At 43.1% G+C, this 25,924-nt stretch overlaps 1 protein-coding gene across 2 annotated transcripts in view; it reads left to right on the forward strand.

The window, feature by feature from the left end:
* The window catches only part of LOC133546173 (TBC1 domain family member 9B), a 53,333-nt gene extending 28,199 nt beyond the window's left edge, over nucleotides 1–25,134 (forward strand). The window contains exons 5-23 of one of the 2 annotated variants that reach the window (XM_061892030.1): nucleotides 821–1,079; nucleotides 1,149–1,356; nucleotides 1,420–1,617; nucleotides 1,697–1,828; nucleotides 2,700–2,850; nucleotides 2,920–3,134; nucleotides 3,215–3,332; nucleotides 6,282–6,484; nucleotides 6,559–6,641; nucleotides 6,738–6,867; nucleotides 11,759–11,857; nucleotides 11,929–11,997; nucleotides 12,078–12,318; nucleotides 12,691–12,756; nucleotides 12,879–12,947; nucleotides 13,050–13,103; nucleotides 18,622–18,675; nucleotides 18,747–18,832; nucleotides 24,274–25,134. In XM_061892030.1, the coding sequence (XP_061748014.1) occupies nucleotides 821–1,079; nucleotides 1,149–1,356; nucleotides 1,420–1,617; nucleotides 1,697–1,828; nucleotides 2,700–2,850; nucleotides 2,920–3,134; nucleotides 3,215–3,332; nucleotides 6,282–6,484; nucleotides 6,559–6,641; nucleotides 6,738–6,867; nucleotides 11,759–11,857; nucleotides 11,929–11,997; nucleotides 12,078–12,318; nucleotides 12,691–12,756; nucleotides 12,879–12,947; nucleotides 13,050–13,103; nucleotides 18,622–18,675; nucleotides 18,747–18,832; nucleotides 24,274–24,825 (2,987 nt within the window). In that variant the 3' untranslated portion in view covers nucleotides 24,826–25,134. Of the gene's footprint in view, nucleotides 1–820; nucleotides 1,080–1,148; nucleotides 1,357–1,419; nucleotides 1,618–1,696; nucleotides 1,829–2,699; nucleotides 2,851–2,919; nucleotides 3,135–3,214; nucleotides 3,333–6,281; nucleotides 6,485–6,558; nucleotides 6,642–6,737; nucleotides 6,868–11,758; nucleotides 11,858–11,928; nucleotides 11,998–12,077; nucleotides 12,319–12,690; nucleotides 12,785–12,878; nucleotides 12,948–13,049; nucleotides 13,104–18,621; nucleotides 18,676–18,746; nucleotides 18,836–24,273 lie in introns of those variants that run through there. The other variant, XM_061892031.1, reaches the window with a different exon arrangement.
* The last annotated feature ends 790 nt before the right edge of the window (nucleotides 25,135–25,924 follow it).

Here is a 25,924-nt window from a genome sequence, read left to right on the forward strand (position 1 = left end):
GGCCATCTCCGGGTTGGGGAGGAGACACTGCCCCAAGTGGAGGAGTTCAAGTACCTAGGAGTCTTGTTCACGAGTGGGGGGAGAGTGGATCGTGAGATCGACAGGTGGATCGGTGCGGCGTCTTCAGTAATGCGGACGCTGTATCGATCTGTTGTGGTGAAGAAGGAGCTGAGCCGGAAGGCAAAGCTCTCAATTTACCGGACGATCTACGTTCCCATCCTCACCTATTGTCATGAACTTTGGGTCATAACCGAAAGGACAAAATCACGGGTACAAGCGGCCGAAATGAGTTTCCTCCGCCGGGTGGCTTGGCTCTCCCTTAGAGATAGGGTGAGAAGCTCTGCCATCCAGAAAGAACTCAAAGTAAAGCCGCTGCTTCTCCACATCGAGAGGAGCCAGATGAGGTGGTTCGGGCATCTGGTCAGGATGCCACCCGAACGCCTCCCTAGGGAGGTGTTAAGGACACGTCCAACGGGTAGGAGGCCACGGGGAAGACCCAGGACACGTTGGGAAGACTATGTCTCCCAGCTGGCCTGGGAACGCCTCGGGAACCCCCGGGAAAAGCTAGACGAAGTGGCTGGGGAGAGGGAAGTCTGGGCTTTCCTGCTTAGGCTGCTGCCCCCGCGACCCGACCTCGGCTAAGCAGAAGAAGATGGATGGATGGATGGATATTATTTGAAAATACACAAGTTTTTAAATTTGAGCATACTTTTTAGGTATATTTGCACAAACTGTCGCATCGGTATCGCCGATACCAGCCTGAATTGTACTTGGTATCGGAAAGAAAAGCAGTGGTATCGACTCCCTCTCCCCCCCTCAGTGACGCTGGTGGTTCAGTGGACAGAAGTGACGCAGCTGGACAAGAACGCCACCTTGCTGTTCCCGGAGAGCGTTCGCGTCAGCACTCGCCACACGGAGCATTTCTTCTCCATGTTCCTGAAAATCAACGACACCTTCAAACTGATGGAGCAGCTCGCCAACATGGCCATGCGCCAGCTGCTCGACAACGAGGCCTTCGCCGCCGACCGCTCGCTGCCCAAGCCCTGCAAGACCCTCAAGAACGTCTCCTTGCTCAAGAGGTGCCTGCTCCCGTCAGGAAAGTCTCCTCGCCACTCGTCGGACTCTGACCCGTGTCTTTGTCGCCGCAGGGACTTGGACGCCCGGGCAAAGAACGAGCGCTACCGGATCACCTTCCGGCTGACGCAGGACGAGCGCCTGGACGGACATACCGACTGCACGCTGTGGACGCCCTTCGCCAAAATGCACGTGGTGGGCCAGCTGTTCATCTCTAACAATTACATCTGCTTCAACAGCCGAGAGGAAGACCTGTGCCAGCTGATCATCCCGCTCAGAGAGGTGACTCCGGGAGACGTGAACGTCTCAGAACGTGTTGGAATGACCGCGTCCTTTGCCCCGCAGGTGTCGGTGGTGGAGAAGGCCGACAGCAGCAGCGTGCTGCCGTGTCCCGTCTCCATCAGCACCAAGAACAAGATGAACTTCCTGTTCGCCAACCTCAAAGACCGGGACTTCCTCGTCCAGCGCATTTCCGACTTCCTGCAGAGGACCCCAGAGAGCTCGTGGGGGGACACAAGTCCGCTGTCGGCCTTGAGTCATCCGGTGCGTCCCTCGTCGCGTAGCTTGTCTTGGTCAGCGGCTGTCGGCGTCTGTCTCACCTTTTCTCGTTGTGTGCCTCCAGGCGCCCTCCTCCTCTGTAGCCTCTCAGTCCGTCCACAGGGGGCGCCACTACCACCCAGATGTGCCCACAGCCAGACAAGGTCTGCTGCAGCTCTACCAGAAAGACGCTCCAGAGGACCTGGGACCCAAAGCGGTGAGTTTGTACATTTCTCTACCCCTTTAGGCCTTTAGACACAACAACACTACACCCTGGACCATAGGTATATGAACACTAGAGATGCGCGGTTTGCGGTCTCATCCGCGGAGTCCGCGGATAAACTTCCTGACTATTTTATACACCCCACTAGCAGCAAACCCCTCCAAGGCTAAGGCAATTGCTTCACAGCACGCCCATATTCTTGTCATCAGGATGAACGCTATTGGATAGTCACGGGAACGTTAGCGGCTCCAATTGTCTTCATTACTCTGTGAAACAGGTTTAAATAGCTCTGTTACTGGTAAAGGCGGCCGACCTCTGATGTATTTCAGCGGGCAGGTACGGTCCTGATAAAATGTTGGTTCGGGTGGATGACGACTTTGGTTCTGCGGTTGCGGATGATATACTTGCATCTCTAATGCACACACATACCCCCGCCCATGCCTCCACCACCGCCTGAATCACCTTAGGGGTGATGGACAGCCGAGCTGCGCCTTTGATAGCAGCAGCCCGCCACCGTAGCCCCTACTCCCTCCCCTCTGTTGCAGGTCTTGTGGATTCTATGTAACATGTTTTGTGTGCTTATGGCTATTGTCCTCAGTCTGGACCCCCACCCCAGCAGCCCAGTCTAAGACCGACCTTTTTTTTTTACTCACCGGCCACCCTTACCCTTTCCCCACCTTTTCTAAGGGGCGCCGGAATTTTGCTGACCTGTCAGCGGTCCTATTCTGTCTCCCTGTAATGTACATCTCTTGAATGGGATTGTGCTGTAAATCAGTATTTCTGATTCTGGTTCTGAGACTTTGCTAAAAAAAGGTGTTCTCTGGAACGGAAGCAGCAGTCGACCGCATGGTGTCTTTTCTTGCAGATGAAGGAGAAAATGAAGGTGGAGGCGTGGAACATCCACTTCTCTGAGTTTGGCCGTGGCGTCTGCATGTACAGAACCTCCAGAACCAGAGAGCTGGTCCTCAGTGGGATTCCGGAGCGCCTGAGGGGAGAGCTGTGGTTGCTCTTCTCAGGTACCGCCTCGTTTTCCTCCATGCCGGCGCCTGTCCGTCTTGCGTCATCGATTTGACTTGTCTCCACAGGAGCGCAGAACCAGATGGCGACTCATGTCGGTTACTATGGCGACCTCGTGGAGCAGGCCATGGGGCTTTGTTCCTTGGCGACGGAGGAGATCGAGCGCGACCTTCACCGTTCCATGCCTGAACACACAGCCTTCCAGAACGAGACGGGCATCGCGGCGCTGCGGCGCGTCCTCACCGCCTACGCCCACAGGAACCCGGGAATCGGATACTGCCAGGTAGGAAACCTCGGGTGTTGCTTCAGTGACAAAATTATCCTTACACGTATTGGTGGTGTGACTGAGTCCAACCCCTGCAGGCCATGAACATCGTCACGTCGGTGCTGCTCCTTTACTGTACGGAGGAAGAAGCCTTCTGGTTGCTGGTGGCGCTTTGTGAACGCATGCTGCCTGACTACTACAACACCAGGGTCGTAGGTCAGTCCCCCCCCACATCTTTGTACCCCCATATCCTGGATCTTTTATCCTAGTAACGTGATATCCTGGATCACTTTATCCTAGTACCCAAGTATCCTGGATCAATTTATCTTAGTACCCAAGTATCCTGGATCTCTTTATCCGAGTACCTAAGTATCCTGGATCTCTTTATCCTAGTACCTAAATATCCTGGATCACTTTATCATAGTACCTAAGTATCCTGGTCTCTTTATCCTCGTAGTTAAGTATCCTGGATCTCTTTATTTTAGTGCCTAAGTGTCCTGGATCCCTTTATCCTAGTATCTAAGAATCCTGGATCTTCTTATCCTAGTACCTGTGTATCCTGGATAACTTTATCCTAGTACCCGAGGATCCCGGTCTCTTTATCCTAGTACTTGAGTAACCGGAATTTATTTTTCCTAGGGACTTAAGTATTCAAGTATGACTTTATCCTACTACCTGAGTATCGTGGAACTCTTTATCCTAGTACCTGAATATTCCAGAGTGACTTAGTCCTCGTACCTTAGTATTCAAGTGTGACTTTATGATAATATCTGGCTATACCAGTTTATGATTATCACGCACACTAGGTGTGGCAAAATTATTCTCTGCATTTGACCCCTGGGAGGTGAGGGGGACCAGTGAGCAGCAGCAGTGGCCGCGCCCGGGAATCATTTTTGGTGATTTAACCCCCAATTCCAACCCATTTATGCTGAGTCCCATTTTTATAGTCTTTGGTATGACTCGGCCGGGGTTTGAACTCACAACCTACCGATCTCAGGGCGGACAATCTAACCACTAGGCCACTGAGTAGGTTGTTAGGAACCTACTCTATCCAAGCACCCAAGTATCCAAGGGTCTCTTTATCCTAGTACCAGAGTATTCCACTATTACTTTATCCAACGACCCGAGTATTCCAGGATTACTTTACCCTTGTACTGAAGTATCCTGGAACTCTTTATGCTCGTATCCGAGTATTCAAGTATGACTTTATCCAAGTACCTGAGTATTTAAGAATTACTTTATTTCAAAACCTGAGTATTGCAACATCTCTTTACCAGTCTACTTTGTCAGATCTTCTAAACACTCTATTCTTGTCCTGAGGATCCAAGTATCTATTTCCCTGCTATATTATTGTCCCAGTTTGACTCTATCCAAGTACTCTTTAATCTAGTACCCGAGTATTCTAGTATTACTTTATCCTGGTACCAGAGCATTCCAGCATGACTTTATCATACTACCAGAGTATTCCAGGATGACTTAATCCTAAATCTGGTGTATTCCTTTATATCTGTATTTTAGAACCTGAGTATCCTAGTATGTTTTTTATTTTACACCTGAGTATTCCAGGATTATTCAATCCTAGTACCAAATGTTTCCAGTTTTCAGTTACCTGATTGTCCCAGTACCTCTTTTTTCAAGTAGCGTAATATTCTCGTGTGACTATATATATTCCAGTCCGTCTTAATCCTAGTACCTGTGAATGTATGACTTTATCCTAGTACCTGAGTAATCAATATGACTTTGTAATAGTACCTGAGTATTCCAGTATGACTTCATTCTAGAAACCAAATATTCAACTGAATTTCCCTAGTCCCTGAGTATTCCAGTATGACTTTATTTCAGTAAGTAAGTAATAATTTATGACTTTATTTCAGTACCCAATGACTTTATTCTAGTACCTGAGTATTCATGTATGACTTTATTTCAGTACCCTAATATTCAAGTATGACTTCATCCTAGTACCTGAGTAATCCGGTATGACTTTATTTCAGTACCTGAGTATTCATGTATGACTTTATTTCAATACCCTATGACTTTATTTCTAGTACCTGAATATTCATGTATGACTTTATTTCAGTACCCTGTGACTTTATTCTAGTACTTGAGTATTCATGTATGACTTTATTTCAGTGCCCTATGACTTTATTTCTAGTACCTGAGTATTCATGTATGACTTTATTTCAGTTCCCTATAATTCTAGTACGACTTTATTCTAGTACTTGAGTATTCATGTATGACCTTATTTCAGTACCCTATGACTTCATTTCTAGTACCTGAGTATTCATGTATTACTTTTTGTTTAAGTACCTTAATATTCATGTATGACTTCATCCTATTACCTGAGTAATCCAGTATGACTTTATTTCAGTACCCAAGTATTCAAGTACGACTTTATTTCAGTCCCCTAATATTCAAGTATGAATTTATTTCCGTACCTGAGTATTCATGTATGACTTTATTTCAGTACCCTGTGACTTTATTCTAGTACTTGAGTATTCATGTATGACTTTATTTCAGTGCCCTATGACTTTATTTCTAGTTCCTGAGTATTCATGTATGACTTTATTTCAGTTGCCTAATATTCTAGTATGACTTTATTCTAGTACTTGAGTATTCATATATGACCTATTTCAGTACCCTATGACTTTATTTCTAGTACCTGAATATTCATGTATGACTTTATTTCAGTTCCCTAATATTCTAGTATGACTTTATTCTAGTACTTGAGTATTCATGTATGACTTTATTTCAATACCCTATGACTTTATTTCTAGTACCTGAGTATTCATGTATACTTTATTTCAGTTCATAATATTCTAGTATGCCTTTATTCTAGTACTTGAGTATTCATGTATGATTTTATTTCAGTACCCTATGACTTTATTTCTACTACCTGAGTATTTATGTATGACTTTATTTCAGTTCCCTATTATTCAAGTATGAATAATAGGGAATATTATGAATAAAAAAAGCCATCAATCTGTCAATCCTTTCCGTGTCCGGGCCAGGTAAGGTTCCCCGTGTTGAGTCAAATTAAGTATTGTTGAGTATTCCAGTATGACATTATTTCAGTACCTGAGTTGTCCAGGAAGAAGGTTTCCATGGTGCGTTACTGTGTAGTATCCAGTGGTCGCTGTTGCTGAAAGACATGTCTTCTGTTCGCAGGAGCTCTGGTAGATCAGGGCGTGTTTGAAGACCTGACCCAAGGCTTCCTCCCCCTGTTGCATGACCACATGCAGGAACTGGGGGTCATCTCCACCATCAGCCTGTCCTGGTTCCTTACCCTCTTCCTGTCCGTGATGCCCTTTGATAGTGCCGTCCTGCTCGTCGACTGCTTTTTTTACGAGGGCATCAAAGTCATCTTTCAGGTAGAACCCCCGTACCCAGCCACTTCTTACTGTGTGTTGAGTATTAACCTGCACACACCTTTATTCACCTGCAGGTGGCACTGGCAGTGCTGCATGACAACATGGATGCCTTGTTGTCCTGTAGTGACGAGGGGGAAGCTATGACCATTTTGGGCAGGTACAGTTCTGCATGGGTCCTCACTCTAGATCCGCCCACTTCTTACAATGACTGTGAGTCTTATTATTATTATTATGTGTGTTTGTGTGTGTGTAGGTACCTGGATAATGTCGTTAATAAGCAGGTCGGAGCGTCGCCTGTTCCTCATCTGCATGCACTCTTAACTAGTGGAGACGAACCGCCGCCTGAGATCGACATCTTTGAACTCATCAAGTCATCATACGAGGTCAGAGGGTCATTGATAGATTAAGAGAGAGAGATAAATAGTCTCACTACTGAAGCCGCCTAGTCTCTGTTTAACTCCTGTTATATAGTTTTAGTTGAACTCCTAAAACCGTATTGTTTCTGTCTAACTCTTGAAGCCATATTGTCTCAGCTGAACTCCTAAAACGTATGGTGTCGTTCTAACTCCTGAAGCCGTATTGTCTCAGTTGAACTCCGAAACCGTATGGTCTCGGTCTAACTCCTGGAGTCATACAGTCTCAGATAAACTCCTAAAATTGTGAGGTCACGGTGTAACTCCTGGGTCTGAATAGTCTCATTCAGAAACCGTGCAATCTCGGTGTAACTCCTGAAGTCATAATGTCTCAGTTGAACTCCTAAAACTGTATAGTCTCAGTCTAACACCTAAAGCCGTATTGTCTCAGTTGAACTCCTAAAACCGTATAGTCTCAGTCTAACTCCTGAAGCCGTATTGTCTCAGTTGAACACCTAAAACCGTATGGTCTCGGTCTAACTCCTGGAGTCGTATAGTCACAATTAACTCCTAAAGTTGTGTAGTCATGGTCTAACTCCTTGAATAGTCTTATTCAGAAACCGTACAATCTCGGTCTAACTCCTGAAGTCATATACTCTCAGATAAACCCCAAATACAAAATATTCAACACTGAGGTGTATATCTATCATATTAGCTACAAGCTAGCATACTAACGTTAGCATACTACCAGGTAGCATTTGTCAAGTAACAAAATATTCAACGCTGAGGTGTATACCTATAAAATTGGCTAAAAGCTAGCCTTCTAACCCTAGCATGCTAACAGGTAGCATTCGTCAAGTAAGAAAATATTCGACGCTGAGGTGTATACCTATTAAATTAACCATAAGCTAGCCTTCTGACATTAGCATGCTAACAGGTAGCATCTGTCAAGTAACAAAATATTCGACGCTGAGGTGTATACCTATAAAAATTAGCTAATATCTAGCCTTCTAACGTAAGCATGCTAACAGGTGCCGTTTGTCAAGTAACAACCTATTTGACGCTGAGGTCTATACCAATTATATTAGTTACAAGTCAGCCTTCTACCGTTAGCATGCTAACAGGTAGCATTTGTCAAGTAATAAAATATTCGATGCTAAGGTGTATACCTATTTTATATTAACTATAAGGTAGCCTTCTAACATTAGCATACTAACAGTTAGCATTCGTCAAGTAACAAAATATCTGACACTGAGGTGTATACCTATAAAATTAATTAAAAGATAGACTTTTAACATTAGCATGCTAACAGGTAGCATTCGTCAAGTAACAAAATATTCGACACTGAGGTGTATACCTATTAAATTAACTATAAGCTAGCCTTCTGATGATAGCATGCTAACAGGTAGCATCTGTCAAATAACAAAATATTCAATGCTGAGGTGTATACCTATAAAATTAGCTAATATCTAGCCTTTTAGCGTTCGTTTGCTAACAGGTAGTGTTCGCCAAGTACCAAAATATTTAACCCTAAGGTGTATACCTATTAAATTAACTATAAGCTAGCCTTCTGATAATAGCATGCTAACAGGTAGCATCTGTCAAATAACAAAATATTCAATGCTGAGGTGTATACCTATTTTATATTAACTACAAGATCGCCTTCTAACATTAGCATGCTAACAGGTAGCATTTATCAAGTAACCAAATATTCAACGCTTAGGTGTAGACCTATATAATTAGCTAATATCCAGCCTTCTAACGTAAGCATGCTAACAGGTGGCATTTGTCAAGTAACAACATATTTGACGCTGAGGTCTATACCAATTATATTAGTTACAAGCTAGCCTTCTACCGTTAGCATGCTAACAGGTAGAATTCGTCAAGTAACAAAATATTCACTGCTAAGGTGTATACCTATTTTACATTAACTATAAGGTAGCCTTCTAACGTTAGCATACTAACAGTTAGCATTCGTCAAGTAACACTATTTGACACTGAGGTGTATACCTATAAAATTAATTAAAAGATAGACTTTTAACATTAGCATGCTAACAGGTAGCATTCGTCAAGTAACAATATTCGACACTGAGGTGTATACCTATTAAATTAACTATAAGCTAGCCTTCTGTTGATAGCATGCTAACAGGTAGCATCTGTCAAATAACAAAATATTCAATGCTGAGGTGTATACCTATAAAATTAGCTAATATCTAGCCTTCTAGCGTTAGTTTGCTAACAGGTAGTGTTCGCCAAGTACCAAAATATTTAACCCTAAGGTGTATACCTATTAAATTAACAATAAGCTAGCCTTCTGATAATAATAATAGCATGCTAACAGGTAGCATCTGTCAAATAACAAAATATTCAATGCTGAGGTGTATACCTATTTTATATTAACTACAAGATCGCCTTCTAACGTTAGCATGCTAACAGTTAGCATTCGTCAAGTAACACTATTTGACACTGAGGTGTATACCTATAAAATTAGCTAAAAGCTAGCCTTCTAATGTTAACATGCTAACAGGTAGCGTTCATCATGTAACAACATTTTCGACACTGAGGAGTATACCTATAAAATTAGCTAAAAGCAAGCCTTTTAACATTAGCATGCTGACAGGTAGCATTTGCCAAGTAACAAAATATTTGACGCTGAGGTGTACAGTGGGGCAAAAAAGTATTTAGTCAGCCACCGATTGTGCAAGTTCTCCTACTTAAAATGATGACAGAGGTCTGTAATTTTCATCATAGGTACACTTCAACTGTGAGAGACAGAATGTGAAAAAAAATCCAGGAATTCACATTTTAGGAATTTTAAAGAATTTATTTGTAAATTATGGTGGAAAATAAGTATTTGGTCAACCAGTCAAAGCTCTGACTGATGGAAGGAGATTTTGGCTCAAAATCTCACGATACATGGCCCCATTCATTCTTTCCTTAACACGAATCAATCGTCCTGTCCCCTTAGCACAGGGGTGTCAAACTCTGGCATGCGGGCCAAATTTGGCCCGCCGTACAATTTCATTTGGCCCTTGAGGCAATATCAAATTAACATTAGAGCTGGCCCGCCGGTACTACACTGCATTCGCCGCCAATACTCATACTTGCCAACCCTCCAGATTTTCCAACCATTCTCCCGAATTTCTCCAGATTTCCACCCGGACAACAATATTGGGGGCATGCCTAAAAGGCACTGCCTTTAGCGTTGTCTACAATATGTTGTCACGTCCGCTTTTCCTCAAAACAAACAGCGTGCCGGACAATATATGCGACTTATACACACACTTAAGTGAATGCCAGCATACTTGCTCAACAGCCATACAGGTCAGACTGAGGGTGGCGGTATAAACAACTTTAACACTGTTACAAATATGTGCCGCACTGTGAACCCACACCAAACAAGAATGAAAAACACATTTCGGAAGAACATCCGCACCGTAACACAACATTGACACAACAGAACAAATACCCACAACCCCTTGCAGCACAAACTCTTCCGGGACACCACAATATGCACACCCCGCCACCACTTAACCCCACCCTCACCCCCAACCCCACCCATCGCATTATTTTATTTTAAAATGTATTAGCCTGTGGAAAAATGTAATGTTGATATTTACCTCAGAAGGCTGCAAATAGAAAAGAGGCATTAAATGTTTTATTTAAATTTTATTTATTTTACCATTGATGTTTTTTTGTTTGTTTTTTGAAGGTTGATTTTGCACTATTCAGTTATCATTGTTCCATATTCAGTGGTAAAGCAAATCAGTGTAGCAAACTAAGCAATAATTAACAATTTATTCATGCACTTTCTCTTGCTACTTCAAGGCTTGAATGTTTGATTCATTCATTATTGTTATTTTATTTTCGAATGTATTATTAACCTGTGGAAAAAGTTTATTTGGATATTTACCTCAGAAGGCTGCAAATAGAAAAGAGGCACTCAATTTTTATTTAAATTTTTTTTTATATGCCATTGATATTTTTTTTAATTATTATTAGTATTATTATTATTTGAAACTTGATTTTGCATGTCACTATAAAGTTATATAAGCCTTGTTTGTTCAATATTCAATGCAAAACTTGTTTGGGTCCCTACTAAAAGGTTCATTTGTTCAACCTTGGCCCGCGGCTTTCTTCAGTTTAAAATTTCGGCCCACTCTGTATTTGACTTTGACACCCCTGCCTTAGCAGAAAAACAGCCCCAAAGCATGATGTTTCCACCCCCATGCTTCACAGTATGTATGGTGTTCTTGGGATGTAACTCAGTATTCTTCTTCCTCCAAACACGACGAGTTGAGTTTGTACCTAAATGGTTACATGGATCATACAGCAGAGGATTGGGAGAACGTCATGTGGTAAGATGAAACAAATAATATAACTTTTTGGTATAAACTCAACTCGTTGTGTTTGGAGGAAGAAGAATACTGAGTTGCATCCCAAGAACACCACAACTACTGTGAAGCATGGGGGTGGAAACCTCATGCTTTGGGGCTGTTTTTCTGCTAAGGGGACAGGACGATTGATCCGTGTTAAGGAAAGAATGAATGGGGCCTTGTATCGTGAGATTTTGAGCCAAAACCTCCTTCCATCAGTGAGAGCTTTGAATGGTTGACCAAATACTTATTTTCCACCATAATTTACAAATAAATTCTTTAAAATTCCTACAATGTGAATTCCTGGAATTTTTTTCACATTCTGTGTCTCACAGTTGAAGTGTACCTATGATGAAAATTACAGACCTCTGTCATCATTTTAAGTGGGAGAACTTGCACGATCGGTGGCTGACTAAATACTTTGTTGCCCCACTGTATGCCTGCAAAATTTGCTAAAAAATCTATCATTCAAATATTAGAATGCTGACGTTAAAAAACTGTTCGGACACCTCTGCTCTGACTGATGCTTCCTGTCGTGTCAGCAGAAGTTTGGCAGCCTTCGCTCAGACGTCATCGAGCAGATGAGGTTCAAACAGAGGTTAAAGGTCATCCAGTCGCTGGAGGACACCGCCAAACGAAGCGTGGTGGGTGATGGCGCCGGCAAATGCTAACGTGCTAACGCGGGCCGAGCGCTGACGGGTGCGTTTGTGCGCAGGTGAGAGCGATGATGACGGAGTCGGCTTTCAGCATCGAGGAGCTGGAGGAGCTCTACTGTCTCTTCAAGGTGGGAACGCCTGTCCCACGTCACATGATTGACAGCTCCCCGGTGTCAACGTGGTCCCGCAATCTTCCGGTCTCTTTCAGTCCAAGCACATGACCAGTTGCTACTGGGGCTCCAGCAGCTCCGCAGCCGAGCGCCACGACCCGAGTCTGCCCTACCTGGAGCAGTACCGCATCGACCCGCTCCAGTTCAGCCAGCTCTTCGGTGCCCTCGCCCCCTGGATCTGCGGAGACCACACCACCACGCTGTCGGCGCGCCTCTTCAGAATCCTGGACCAGAACCAGGACGGCCTGGTCAACTTCAAGGAGTTCATCACGGCGCTCAGTGAGTGGACGCGGACGACTCCAACCGACACGTTAAAAAGTTAAAGTTAAAGTACCAATGATTGTCACACACATACTAGATGTGGCGAAATTATTCTCTGCATTTGACCCATCACCCTTGATCACCCCCTGGGAGGGGGAGGGGAGCAGTGGGCATCAGCGGTGCCGCGCCCGGGAATCATTTATGGTGATTTAACCCCCAATTCCAACCCTTAATGCTGAGTGTCGAGGGGACGTAATGGGTCCCATTTTTATAGACTTTGGTATGACTCGGCCGGGATTTGAACTCACGACCTACCGATCTCAAGGCGGACCCTCTAACCACTAGGCCACTGAGTAGATGGACTTACTGCCTTGTTTTGTGTGTGTGCAGGCGGCATGTACCACGGAGACATGACGGAGAAGCTCAAACTACTCTACAAGCTCCACCTCCCGCCTGGTAACTCCGCCCCTACACGGGTCTCTGTGTGCGTGTGTACCTGTATGCTTGTGTGTGTGTTTTTCGTCCTGTGTGTGATCCCAGTAAACATAATCCTGATTGGTTCTTTGTGTGGGTGGCAGCATTTTGTCCCGAGGAGGCGGAGTCTGCATTGGAAGCTTCCCAGTTCTTCACAGAGGACCCACTGCAAGGTGCACACACACACTAGTCATTCCTGTGTGTGGGTGTTGTTGAAACTCCTCTTCTACTCTGCTTCCAATCTTCTTTGACTGTGTCCTTCTTCTTTTATCCAGAAGCTTCCTTCCTGCCCGGTGTGGACAATGCGAGCCCGCAGGAAGTCCCAGCAGGTTTGTGCCTGTGGCTTTAAAGGCCTACTGAAATTAAATTTTTCTTATTCAAACGGGGATAGCAGGTGCGTTCTATACTTGATCATTTCGCAATATTGCCATATTTTTGCTGACAGGATTTAGTAGAGAACATCCACGATAAAGTTCGCAACTTTAGGTCGCTAATAAAAAAGCCTTGCCTTTACCGGAAGTAGCAGACAATGTGTGCGTGACGTCACTGGTTGTAGGGCTCCTCACATCCTCACATTGTTTACAATCATAGCCAGAAGCAGCTAGAACTATACGGACCGAGAAAAAGACAATTTCCCCATTAATTTGACCGAGGATGAAAGATTTGTGGATGAGGAAATTTAGAGTGAAGACCTAGAAAAAAAAAAAGCAATTTAGATGTTTTTGGACACATTTACTAGGGTAATTCTCGGAAATCCCTTATCTTTCTATTGTGTTGCTAGTGTTTTAATGAGTTAAATATTACCTTAAAGTCGGAAGGGTGTGGCCACGGGTGTTTTGACGCCAGAGTCTCTGAGAGAAGTCACGGCAGCTGCAGGAGGACGCTGGTTCTGCTGATCTCTGGTAAGAGGCGACTTTTTACCACAATTTTCTCACCGAAACCTGCCGGTTGACAAGTGGTCGGGAACCATGTTCGCTTGACCGCTCTGATCCATAGTAAAGCTTCACCTCCGGGAATCTTAAACAAGGAAACACAGTGTGTTTGTTTGGCTAAAGGCTAAAGCTTCCCACCTCCATCTTTCTACTTCGACTTCTCCATTATTAATTGAACAAATTGCAAAAGATTCAGCAACACAGATGTCCAGAATACTGTGTAATTGCGCCATGAAAAGAGATGACTTTTAGCTGCAAATGGTGCTGCGCTAATATGTCCCCTCCAACCCGATACGTCACGCACACGTGTCATCATTCCGCGACGTTTTCAACAAGAAACTCCGCGGGAAATTTAAAAATGCAATTTAGTTAACTAAAAAGGCCGTATTGGCATGTGTTGCAATGTTAATATTTCATCATTGATATATAAATCAAATCAGACTGCGTGGTGGGTAGTAGTGGGTCTCAGTAGGCCTTTTAAGGACATCTTGGCCCCGCCCCGGTGCGAGTAATCGCATTTGATAGGCTGACAACGGAATTTCTAAAAGTCTCATATCTGTGCACTTCTGTATCGATGTTCCTTTGTGTCCTTATCACGGAAGCCTTATTTGACACTGAATTTATGGAACTGAATATTGTGCGTTTGAATTTTGCGAATCACATTATTTTTTACATCAAATTATGCTGATAGTTTTATTGAATAAAAATGTTTGTTCTCAAATATTGAGTGTTAAAATACAGTGTTTTACAATTAGGTTTAAAAAGAAAAAATCACTGTCAAAAATTCAGTATGTGAAAATTTGGTGTAAAAAAAATCTGTTTAAAAAAAAAATTATATATAAAAAAAATTCAGTGTAAAAAAAATTTCAGTTGTAAAAATATTCTGTCAGTTTATTCATTGTAAAATTAATGTTGATGTATATAAATACAGTGTAAGAAAAATGTCAGTATATAAACATTTAGTGTAAAAAACTGTAATAAAATATATATTGTGTTGTAACATTTAAAATGTGCTGATTATGATAACTATGCCGTTCAGTTGTTCTATCTTGTTTTCCTATTACGTTTGAGTTTCATGTGCAATGTAGTTGCACTTCCAAGACATTAGATGGCAGTCCTGTATAGGCTATCTATTGTATGTTGTCTAACTAAGAAGTAGCTTTCTCCAGGAAGCTGAATGTGTTATATTGCGCCTAACAAAGTGTATCTTTACCATTTATAGTTCAGGATTAATAGTTTTAATCAGATTTATCAAATTTTGGAACCAGTACAATATAGAGACATTTTTCCAATAACTAGAAATTTACTTGAGCTGGCGACTTGTCCAGGGTGTATGCCGCCTTCCGCCCGATTGTAGCTGAGATAGGCACCAGCGCCCCTTGCCACTCCAAAGGGAATAAGCGGTAGAAAATGGATGGATGAATGGATAGAAATTTACTGTGAATGCTGAGGAGCTAAAGCCGAACTGAAATGCTAACAGTTAGCATGCTGGCCAGATAGCATCAAGTAACAAAATAAATGAGCTAAAAAAGCTAGCATGACAAAAGTATTATGCTAACATGCTAACAATCAGCACTTTCAATTCCAATTCCATGGTTCTCAAGCCCAGAAAAGTGTGGACCGCCATCCTCCCCAGGACAGGCAAATTGATGCGGCGCCTGCAGTGATGCAGACCCTTTATCGGTCCGTCGTGGTGAAACGGGAGTGGAGCCGGAAGGCAAAGCTCTCGATTTGCCAGTCAATCTTCGTTCCTACCGCATACTTGCCAACCTTGAGACCTCCGATTTCAGGAGGTGGGGGGCGTTGTCGGGGGTGGAGCGTAGGCTTGGTTGGGGGTGTGGTCGGGGGCGTGGTTGGGACAGCCGTTGTTAAGAGGGGAGGAGTATATTTACATCTATAATTCACCAACTCGAGTATTTCATATATCTATATATATATATATATGTATGAAATACTTGACTTTCAGTGAATTCTAGCTATATATATATATATATATATATATATATATATACGGCCACTCTCCCCTGCGCCACGCCGTCTCGTGTATTTACTATATATATATTTAAATATGTATATATATATATATATATATATATATATATATATTTTATTACATATGTAAATAAATATATTAAATAGTTGAATTTCAGACGGCACTTATCCAATACGCAGTAATAAAAACACAGTTGTTTTACTAACTGAACTGTGCTTGCTGGTTATTAAAAAAAAAAAAAAAAACACTTACCTTTCACGATTTGAGTAACCTACGTTCTGCCATTTGCTTACTGGCGAGAGTCACTTTCCGTCCGGTGCACAACACCACATAAATCGTTGGCCAATCAAAAAGCAACCCCATAACGCTATAACCATCATTCACCAGGAGATGGCAACAGAAACATATAATAACTCTATTACAAACGGCGTCGCCATGACTGTAACTTCCTCGTTCTTCTGCTTCGTCTCCTTGTGTGTGCAGTTTTTTACTAAAATCCGTAGATTATGTAACGATATTGGGCAGGCAAGCTGTTTAGATAGTGGGAAAGCGGACGTGAAAACAGGCTGTCCCCACTCAGGTCCGCGTGGAGCTGAAGGGGGCGTTTCCTCCTGCTCCGCTGAATTATGGGAGATTTTCGGGAGAAAATTTCTTCCGGGAGGTTTTCGGGAGAGGCGCTGAATTTCGGGAGTATCCCGGAAAATCCGGGAGGGGTGGCAAGTATGTCCTACTGTCACCTACGGTCATTAGCTTTGGGTTATGAACTAAAGGTCATGATCACGGGTACAAGTGGCCGAAAAGAGTTCCCCCCCGTTGAGTGGCGGGGATCTCCCTTAGAGATAGGGTGAGAAGCTCTTTTTTAGGAGGAGCTCAGAGTAAAGCTGATGCTCCTCCACTTTGAGAAGACCCACATGAGGTGGTTCAGGCATCTGGTTAGAATGCCCACCGAATGCCGGGGAAAAAGTCCGGGCTTCTATGCTTAGACTGCTGCACCCGCGCCCCGACTTCGGATAAGCAGAAGATGATGTATGGTTGCTAACAATACTTACAGTAAGTGTTAGTGGAATACCAAAACATGACACCGAGGCGTATACCTGCCAAATTAGCTACAAAAGTAAGCATGCTAATGTTAGCATGCTAAAATTCTAACTCTAGCAGTTGTCAAGTACCAAGTTATATTACTCTGCGACGTATAACTGAACATTTGTTTGAAAAGTTAGCATGCTTACATTAGCATACATGAAGCACCAAAATACGACTATGGTGTATACCTATAAAATTTGCCTAAAAAAAGCTACCCTACGAGTATTAGCATGCTGACAGGTAATATTTGTCAAGTAACCAAAAATTAGATGTGGAGTTGTATAGCTGCAAAAAATTTTTGCTGGGAGCTGCCATGCTAATAAAAAAATGCTAATGGTTGTGCTGCGGGCCCTTAAAAAATGAGGAAATAGCTCCTGGGCCCCACTTTGGACACCTCTGACTTAGGGCCATACTTGCCAACCTTGAGACCTCCGATTTTGGGGGGTGGGGAGGAGGTGTGGTTTGGGCGGGGGGCGTGGTTAAGAGGGGACGAGTATAATTCACCAACTCGAGTATTTCATATATAAATGTTTTTTACTTGTATAGCGCTTTTCTACCTTCAAGCTTCTCGAAGCGCTTTGACACTACTTCCACATTTACCCATTCACACACACATTCACACACTGATGGAGGGAGCTGCCATGCAACGCGCTAACCAGCACCCATCAGTAGCAAGGGCGAAGTGTCTTGCTCAGGACACAATGGATGTTACGATGTTGGTACTAGGTGGGGATTGAACCAGGGACCTTCGGGGTGCACACGGCCACTCTCCCCTGCGCCACGCCGTCTCGTGTATTTACTATATATATATTTAAATATGTATATATATATATATATATATACATTTAGATATATGTATGAAATACTTGACTTTCAATGAATTCTAGCTATATATATTTATTTTATTATATGTATATAAATAAAAGAAATAGTTGAATTTCAGACAGCACCTATCAAATACGCAGTAATAAAAACACAGTTGTTCTACTAACTGTACCGTGCTTGCTGGTTATTTAAAAAAAACAACAACAACACTTACCTTTCACTATTTGAGTAACCTTTGTTCTGCAATTTGCGTACTGACGAGAGTCACTTGCCGTCAGGTGCACAACACCACGTAAATCGTTGGCCAATCCAAAAGCAACCCCATAACGCTATAGCCAACATTCACCACTAGATGGCAACAGACCACATAGAATCACTCTATTACAGACGGCGTCGCCATGGCTGTAAATTCCTCGTTCTATTGCTTCGTCTCCTTGTGTGTGCAGTTTTTTATTAAAAATCCGTAGATGTTGTAACGTGATTGGGCAGGCAAACTGTTTATATAACTGGAAAGCGGACGTTAAAAGAGGCTGTCCCTACTCATGTCCGCATGGAGCTGGACGGGGCGTGAATTTCGGGAGATTTCCGGGAGAAAATTTCTTCCGGGAGGTTTTCGGGAGAGGCGCTGAATTTCGGGAGTCTCCCGGAAAATCCGGGAGGGTTGGCAAGTATGCTTAGGGCGGATTCAGCCAAACTCCCTCTAAGTGCCGCTTGAGTGATTGTTAACGTGATTTGGTGTTTAGTCTGACGTCAGGTGCAACTATGGTATCCAAATATGGCACCGTTCCATTTTACGTGAAACGATATCCGATAGTACCGACAGAATTCGGTCCGGTCGGTGCCGATAAAAGTACTAAATTTGGCACCTATCCCTACTTGTGCTCAATGACATCACTGATGGGGGTGTGGCCTATTAAGCTAACAAACTTCAGGTCCTGAGGTGGAAGTAATGGCTGGGTCTGTGGTGACCATGATGGTGCTGGTGATGATGATGATGAGGATGATGTTCTGCAGGGGATGAGGACAAGAAGGACCCAGAAGGAGGCAGGTCCAGTGAGGAGAAGAAAGGTAGATGTCTGAGACTTTGAGACGTAAGTGTTTGATGCCGCCATTAATCTTTGACCTGCGTTTGCTGCCAGAGGACTACAGGTACTACCTGAGGATGTGGGCCAAGGAGAAGGAGCCCAAGAACGAGACTATCAAAGACCTGCCCAGGATGAACCAGGTGAGCAGAGCGTGGTCCGCGGTGAAGCGTGTGTGTGTTCGTGTTTTTATGTGTGTGTGTTTGTATTTCTATCCCCGTGGGACCAACGTCCTAACATTTCACAACCCAGTGGTTTCCAAATTTTTGATCCAAAGCATTGGAATCAATAGAAAACGGCCTCTGATGAGACCCTATGCATTTTTTTCTTTTTTTTGAATGGTCTCCTGGAGGTCAATTTTCCTGATTTAGGTGTGTAAAGTGTGCAGGACAAGTGGTCAAACATAAGTACTGCAGTGTGTGTATTGGTCACCACGTGGTCATTTCTGACACGTGTGTGTGTTTTGTATTTCTATCCCTGTGGGACCAAAAACCTGACATTTCGCAATGCAGTGGGGGCCTAATTTTTAGTCCAAATCATTGGAATCAATAAAAAATGGCCACCGATTAGGCCCCATGCATTTTTTTCTTTAAAATGGTCCCCTAGAGGTCAACTTTCCTGATTTAGGTGCAGAGAATAATTTCGCCACACCTAGTGTCTTTGTGACTATCATTAAAGGCCTACTAAAATGAGATTTTCTTATTTAAAAGGGGATAGCAGGTCCATTCTATGTGTCATACTTGATCATTTCACGATATTGCCATATTTTTGATGAAAGGATTTAGTAGAGAACATCGACAATAAAGTTCGCAACTTTTAGTCGCTAATAAAAAAGCTTTGCCTTTACCGGAGGTAGCAGACAATATGCGCGTAATGTCACGGGTTGTAGGGCTCTTCACATCCTCACATTGTTTACAATCATAGCCTCCAGCAGCAAGAGCTATTCGGACTGAGAAAGCGACAATTTCCCCATTAATTTGAGCGAGGATGAAAGATTTGTGGATGAGGAAATTTAGAGTGAAGGACTAGAAAAAAAAAGGTGATTTCAGTGGGAGCGATTCAGATGTTATTAGACACATTTACTAGGATAATTCTGGAAAATCCCTTACCTGCCTATTGTGTTGCTAGTGTTTTAGTGAGATTAAATAGTACTTGAAAGTCGGAGGGGTGTGGCCACGGTTGTGTTGACCGCAAGTGTCTCTGAGGGAAGTCACTTAGCTGCAGCAGGACGGAAGCTCCGCTGATGTCTCCTGTAAGAGTCGACTTATTACCACAATTTTCTCACCGAAAACTGCCGGTTGACATGTGGTCGGGATCCATGTTCGCTTGACCGCTCTGTTCCATAGTAAAGCTTCACCTTCGGGAATTTTAAACAAGGAAACACGGGCTGTGTTTGTGTGGCTAAAGGCTAAACGCTTCCATCCTCCATCTTTCTACTTTGACTTCTCCATTATTGATTGAAAAAATTGCAAAAGATTCAGCAACACAGATGTCCAGAATACTGTGTAATTGCGGGATGAAAGGGGTCGACTTTTAGCTGCTATTGGTGCTGCGCTAATAATATGTCCCCTCCAACTCGAGGCGTCACGCGACGTTTTCAACAAGAAACTCCGCGGGAAATTTAAAATTGCAATTTAGTAAACTAAAAAGGCCGTATTGGCCTGTGTTGCAATGTTAATATTTCATCATTGATATATAAACTATCAGACTGCGTGGTGGGTAGTAGTGGGTTTCAGTGGGACTTTAAACATTTTTTAAAGTGTGCAGGACAAGTGGTCAAACATAGGTACTGCAGTGTGTGTATTGGTCCCCACATGGTCATTTCTGATGTGTGTTTTGTATTTTTTTTTACCCCGTGGGACCAAAATCCTGACATATCACAACGCAGTGGGATCCAAATTTTTGGTCCAAAGCATTGGAATCAATAGAAAATGGCCTCTGATTAGGCCCTGTGCATTTTTGTCTTTAAAATGGTCCCCTTGTGGTATATTTTCCTGATTTAAAGTCCTACTGAAACCCACTACTACCGACCACGCAGTCTGATAGTTTATATATCAATGATGAAATATTAACATTGCAACACATGCCAATACGACCATTTTAGTTTCCTAAATTGCAATTTTAAATTTCCCGGGAGTTTTTTCTTGATAACGTCGCGTAATGATGACGTGTACGCCTGACGTCACGGGCTGTTATGAATATGAGGGCTGCACACACACACAGTTAAAAGTCGTCTGCTTTATCCGCATAATTAAACAGTATACTGGACATCTGTGTTGCTGAATCTTTTGCAATTTATTCAATTAATATTGGAGAAGTCAAAGTAGAAAGACGGAGTTGGGAAGCTTTAGCCTTTAGCCACACAAACACACGGTGATTCCTTGTTTAAAATTCACAGAGGTGAAACTTTACTATGGATCACAGCGAACATGGATCCCGACCGAATGTCAACCAGCAGGTTTTGGTGAGAAAATTGTGGTTAAAAAGTCGCTTCTTACCATAGCTGCCGTCGACTTCCCTGAGACACTGCGCGTCAACACCCGGCCGTGGACGTACACTTCCGACTATCAGGTACTGTTAAACTCACTAAAACACTAGCAACACAATAAGTAGATAAGGGATTTCCCAGAATTATCCTAGTAAATGTCTCTAAAAACATGAATCCGTCTCAATGCAATCGCGTTTTTTTTTAAATTCATTTTCTTTTTTTTTTTTCTAGTCCGTCACTATCACTATCCTCAAACACGAATCTTTCATCCTCGCTCAAATTAATGGGGAAATTGTCGTTTTCTCAGTCCGAATAGCTCTTTTTTTTTTGGAGGCTCCCATTCAAATCAATGTGAGGAGCTGTCACGCCAAATTTCTTCCCCCCTACAAAAACCTTCCCCACCATTTACTTCCGGGGTCATGATTAATACAGATGTTTTGTTAACGCTATATTATAAAAATATAATGCTATATTATAAAAATATAACGCTATATTATAAAAATGCAGATATTTTGTTAACGCTATATTATAAAAATATAATGCTATATTATAAAAATATAACGCTATATTATAAAAATGCAGATGTTTTGTTAACGCTATATTATAAAAAAAATTAAAAAACAATTTACAAACACAAGCTATGGGATGACGCATTATGTCATCCCATAGCTTGTGTTTGTAAATTGTTTTTAATTTTTTTTATAATATAGCGTTAACAAAACGTCTGTATTTTTATAATATAGCGTTATATTTTTATAATATAGCGTTAACAAAACGTCTGTATTAATCATGACCACGGAAGTAAATGGAGGGGGGAAGGTTTTTGTAGGGGGGAAGAAATTTGGCATGACAGAGCCATCAACATGTGACGTCATCGTCTGCGACTTCCGGTAGAGGCAGGGCTTTTCTCCAGTTGCGAACTTTATCGTGGGTGTTCTCTACTAAATCCTATCAGCAAAAATATGGCAATATCGCCAAATGATCAAGTATGACACATAGAATGGACCTGCTATCCCCGTTTAAATAAGAAAATCTCATTTCAGTAGGCTTTTAAAGGTGTAAAGCAGGGGTGCCCATTACGTCGATCGCGATCGACTGGTCGATCTCGGAGGGTGTGTCAGTCGATCTCAAGCCAGGCATTAAAAAATAGACATAAAAATGAGCAATCATCAATCATACCAAGACTTCACTTTCGTCAGTTGTTTGACATTCTCGGCACCCGAGGATCTTGTGAGATGACGCTGGCTGCTGCGAGCTCATATTTAAGAAAAAAATCACTAACAGGGCGGACGCAGAGAAACACATTTTATTTCTAGAGACTCCATACCTACTGTCAAAACTCTAAAGACCGACTCCACAGTTCCTGTCTTCACCATAAAAGACCTGTTCCATCCTGCCTGTGCTAACAAAATAAGAGTCTCAGAAAGCTAGCGTGCACAAGCTAGCAAGCTACGGAGTTTAATGCCAATGTATTTCTCCCCCGCCCTCAGCGACCGCTTTCTCACTTGCTTGCCCACCCGCACTCTCACTGACGTCACTCACCTGCTGCCAGACATTAAAGGGCCACACACATATGCTACTCTCATTACAAAGTGTTTAAAAACGAGTATGCAAGTTGGACAAATGAGATGCCAAATCCAACCACTTTCATGTGGTATTGGACAGAAAGGAGGACTTCTTTTTTCCTCCATTTGAAAATGCGGACGTTATCAGCACCACTGTCTAATTCCAATCAATGCAAGTCATCAGAATCAAATACACCAACTTATATTCTTGTCTTAATGAAAGAAAGGAATCTATGTGTGTTAAACATGCTTGTATTATCATTAAACACCATTAACTTGTTAACAAAAATGTCTCTTTCATAAATAAATAAATATAAATTATAAATAGGAATGAGGTAGATCTCCTCGACTTGGTCGATTGAAAAGTAGCTCACCTGCAGAAAAAGTGTGAGCGCCCCTGGTGTAAAGTGTGCAGGACAAGTGGTCAAACATAGGTACTGCAGTGTATGTATTGGTCCCCACATGGTCATTTCTGACACGTGTGTGTGTGTGTTTGTATTGTTATCCCAGTGGTACCACAAACCTCACATTTCATAACGCCATGGGGTCTAAATTTTTTGTTCCATAGCATTGGAATCAATAGAAACAACCCTCCAATCAGGCCCTATGTATTTATTTCTTTAGAATGGTCCCCTGGAGGTCAATTTCCCTGATTTAAGTGTGCAGGACAGGTGGTCAAACATAGGTACTGCAGTGTATTGGTCCTCACATGGTCATTTCTGACACGCGTGTGTGTGTTTGTATTGTTATCCCAGTGGTACCAAAAACCTCACGTTTCATAACGCCATGGGGTCTAATTTTTTTGTTCCATAGCATTGGAATCAATAGAAACAACCCTCCAATTAGGCCCTATGTATTTATTTCTTTAGAATGGTCCCCTGGAGGTCAATTTCCCTGATTTAGGTGTGCAGGACAAGTGGTGAAACATAGGTACTGCAGTGTATTGGTCCTCACATGGTAATTTCTGACACGTGTGTGTGTGTTTGTATTGTTACCCCAGTGGTACCAAAAACCTCACATTTCATAACGCCATGGGGTCTAATTTTTTTGTTCCATAGCATTGGAATCAATAGAAACAACCCTCCAATTAGGCCCTATGTGTTTATTTCTTTAGAATGGTCCCCAGGAAGTCAATTTCCCTGATTTAGGTGTGCAGGACAAGTGGTGAAACATAGGTACTGCAGTGTATTGGTCCTCACATGGTAATTTCTGACACGTGTGTGTGTGTTTGTATTGTTACCCCAGTGGTACCAAAAACCTCACGTTTCATAACGCCATGGGGTCTAATTTTTTTGTTCCATAGCATTGGAATCAATAGAAACAACCCTCCAATTAGGCCCTATGTGTTTATTTCTTTAGAATGGTCCCCAGGAAGTCAATTTCCCTGATTTAGGTGTGCAGGACAAGTGGTGAAACATAGGTACTGCAGTGTATGTATTGGTCCTCACATGGTCATTTCCGACGTGTGTGTGTGTGTGTGTGTGTGTGTGTGTGTGTGTGTGTGTGTGTGTGTGTGTGTGTGTGTGTGCAGGAGCAGTTCATCGAGCTGTGTAAGAGCCTGTACAACATGTTCAGCGAGGAGCCTCAGGAGCAGCAGCTGTACCACGCCATCGCCACCGTGGCCAGCCTGCTGCTGCGCATCGGCGAGGTGGGCAAGAAGTTCAACAACAACCACAACGGCGGCAAGAAGGCCGACGGCGAAGCGTCGGGCGAGGCTCCCGCGTGCCCAGCGCCGGCTGACATCCGCCCGGAGCCGCCGGAGGAGGAGGATCCCCGAGACGACACGTCCGTGTCGTCGTACTCGATGGTGAGCTCCGGCTCCCTGCCGTGCGACGACATCTCGGACGACGTGGTGCTGGTGGGCGGCGAGCGGCAGAGGCGGGGCAGCGGGCTGGACGCCGATTGGTCCATCACCTTCGAGCAGGTGCTGGCGTCCATGCTGACCGAGCCGCCGCTGGTCGACTACTTTGAGCAGAAAAGGGACATCCAGGCCAAGATGGCCGCCTGTAAGGCCCAGCGAGCGGTGGAGCGGCAGACAAGCTCCGCCTCCTCTGACCACGAACTCAGCCAGCATTCTGTCTGAGTGACCTTTGTCTTCACTGTGTCCTCAAATTTCATGTCCTCAACGACATTTCCTGTTTTTTTTTTTCAGGAGGAAAGTCTTTTATTGTGAAAGAGCCAATACTAACACGTCTTTACTGATCGCCGAGTCCACGATTGATTTCACTGAAGTTTCTAGAAGGTTCATGTTGTAACACATCAATCTTCATGTGACACAAATATCTTTATGTATATGAACACACTTTTATTGTTTGGACTTTTTACTCCTTGCTACTGTAATGTCTATTAAATAACTTGTCTTTATGAAAATAAACCCGTTTTTTTGCCTTTAGTCACTTTATTTCCTGTTGGCCTCCTGAATACAAAATGTCAGTGATTTTCAAACTGTGGTACGCCAAAGAATCCCTGGATTAAAGTACAGTGTTTTATTTTCCTATAATCAAACATGGTGTTAGTGTTTAAAATTCTATCAACGTTACAGTGGCCAAAAATATGAAATATACTTATTACAAACGGCAAATATTTTATTTAAAGGCCTACTGAAACCCACTACTACCAACCACACAGTCTGATAGTTTATATATCAATGATGAAATATTAACATTGCAACACATGCCAATCCGACCTTTTTAGTTTACTAAATTGCAATTTAAAATTTCGCGCGAAATATCCTGTTGAAAGTGCGTGACGTCACCGGTTGTAGCGAACATGTTCTTCCAGCCCGATCCAAGCTATAAGTAGTCTGCTTTAATCGCATAATTACACAGTATTCTGGACATCTGTGTTGCTGAATCTTTTGCAATTTCTTCAATTAATAATGGAGACGTCAAAGAAGAAAGATGTAGGTGGAAAGCGGTGTATTGCAGCTGCCTTTAGCAACACAAACACAGCCGGTGTTTCCTTATTTACATTCCCGAAGGTGAAACTTTACTATGGAACAGAGCGGTCAAGCGAACATAGTTCGCACAAGTTAACCGGCAGGTTTCGTTGAGAAAATGGTGGTACTAAGTCGGCTCTTACCGTAGACATGAGCAGAGCTTGTGTCCTCCTGCAGCTGCGGACTATTACCTCCTCCCACCGGGGACACTGGCGGTCACCACACCCGTGGCCACACCCCTCTG

Source organism: Nerophis ophidion, linkage group LG29 (genome assembly GCF_033978795.1).
Source record: "Nerophis ophidion isolate RoL-2023_Sa linkage group LG29, RoL_Noph_v1.0, whole genome shotgun sequence".
Taxonomy (NCBI): domain Eukaryota; kingdom Metazoa; phylum Chordata; class Actinopteri; order Syngnathiformes; family Syngnathidae; genus Nerophis; species Nerophis ophidion.